The following is a 1,441-nucleotide window of genomic DNA, read 5'->3' as shown; positions in this document are numbered from 1 at the left end:
AACTAGCAAAGGTACAATTGAATAACATTATCGAAAAATCAAAAGAGTACTTTGGAACTCAAAAATCTTGTGTCGAAATAACTAAATCATAGAAATAACCGACTGCCAAGATATGTGTCTTTATTCAACAAGATATAACGTAATATAATTCATAGTAATATCCAAAGATGCGTATAGTTGCTGCACATCGGAACTTTCTCCACAAGGGAATACTATATAATTTTCTCCACTAATAGTATTTTAACCAAGTATCTTCTTGACCAAAAAATAGTTAGCGAGGACGGAACTTAACATCTAATATCATTAATCACATACGGCTCTACAGCGAAAATTACACCCCTAAGAAAACTACGAATATTAAAAGTTTGTCTGAGGTTTCAGGTGAAAATATATATAAATGAAGGAAACACCACCGTAGCTCTCAAACCAACAGAACTAGTAATTCTGCATTCTGGAAAATATTTCGAAGTACTTTTTCCCTTCTTTTTTCTCTAGGTCGTATCTTCGTTTAGCATGGACTCTACGATGCTCAGCCCCGAGAAGCTCATTAAGTATGCTATGAAGTGGGAGAAGTGAATTTTTATGGAGTGGAAAGCGATTGCATACCCGAGAGAAGGTGGGAACAATGTAGTCAAAAGTACAACATCTAATAAAGTGAGTGAAAAAGGAAATTTCGTGGTATATACCATAGACAAGAGGCGTTTTGTGCTGCCGTTATCCTATCTCTCTAACCACATTTTTCAAGAGCTTTTCAAGATATCAGAGGAAGAGTTTGGACTCTCAAGTAGTGAGCCTATCACATTGCCATGTGATTCATTTTTCATGAACTACATGGTCTCACTTGTCAAGCGAGGTTGTCTTAATGTAGATACGGACAGGGGCGGATCTATTAAGGGACCAGGGTGGTCCCGGGACCACCCGAAGCTCGGAAAAATGGCTGTGAGGATCTTCAAGGACCACCCTAGTCTGGGCAGTGATGGAGAAGAACAGCAGCCATGGTGGCTGCTGCAAGCTGTGCGTTTCAGGAAGAGAAGAAGAAAGCCAAAAAAAATTTCAAAATGACGTGGCCAAAACGACGTCGTTTTGAGCCAAGTCATTAAAAAAATTTGAAACCTCACTCATGTGAGAACCTTCACACGATCAGCTCCTTCAGCAATCAGAACCTTCACTTCAATAATACCTAATCTTGCCGCTCGGCCCGCTCCTGTTCCTTAAGCATCGATCAACTCTCTGCTGCACCTGCACTCTAGTTTATGTTCACCGTTGCAACTTGCACCGACGAGCGGGGCGACGACATCTCTGTTCTCCGTGTAAAGCTCTGGTCTGGACTCTGGAGGCTAGCCGCTAGTCCTCTTCTTCTTGGTCAAAGAGGTTTGTACTTTGTAATTGTACTCTCTTTGACTCTGTGAAGTCTCTGTCCATTAAATAATTTTGCCATCCA

At 40.9% G+C, this 1,441-nt stretch overlaps 1 protein-coding gene across 1 annotated transcript; it reads left to right on the top strand.

Moving 5' to 3' along the window:
- Nucleotides 1-582: 582 nt before the first annotated feature.
- Nucleotides 583-852, top strand: LOC126592135 (auxin-responsive protein SAUR64-like; the record flags this gene model as incomplete). The annotated part of the gene is made up of 1 exon (XM_050257885.1): nt 583-852. A coding segment is annotated over exon 1 (270 nt), but the record flags the coding sequence as incomplete, so codon positions are not given.
- Between the last annotated feature and the right edge of the window lie 589 nt (nt 853-1,441).

The sequence above is a fragment of the Malus sylvestris genome, chromosome 12 (assembly GCF_916048215.2).
Source record: "Malus sylvestris chromosome 12, drMalSylv7.2, whole genome shotgun sequence".
Taxonomy (NCBI): Eukaryota; Viridiplantae; Streptophyta; class Magnoliopsida; order Rosales; family Rosaceae; genus Malus; species Malus sylvestris.
This window is presented reverse-complemented; position numbering and strand designations above follow the sequence as displayed.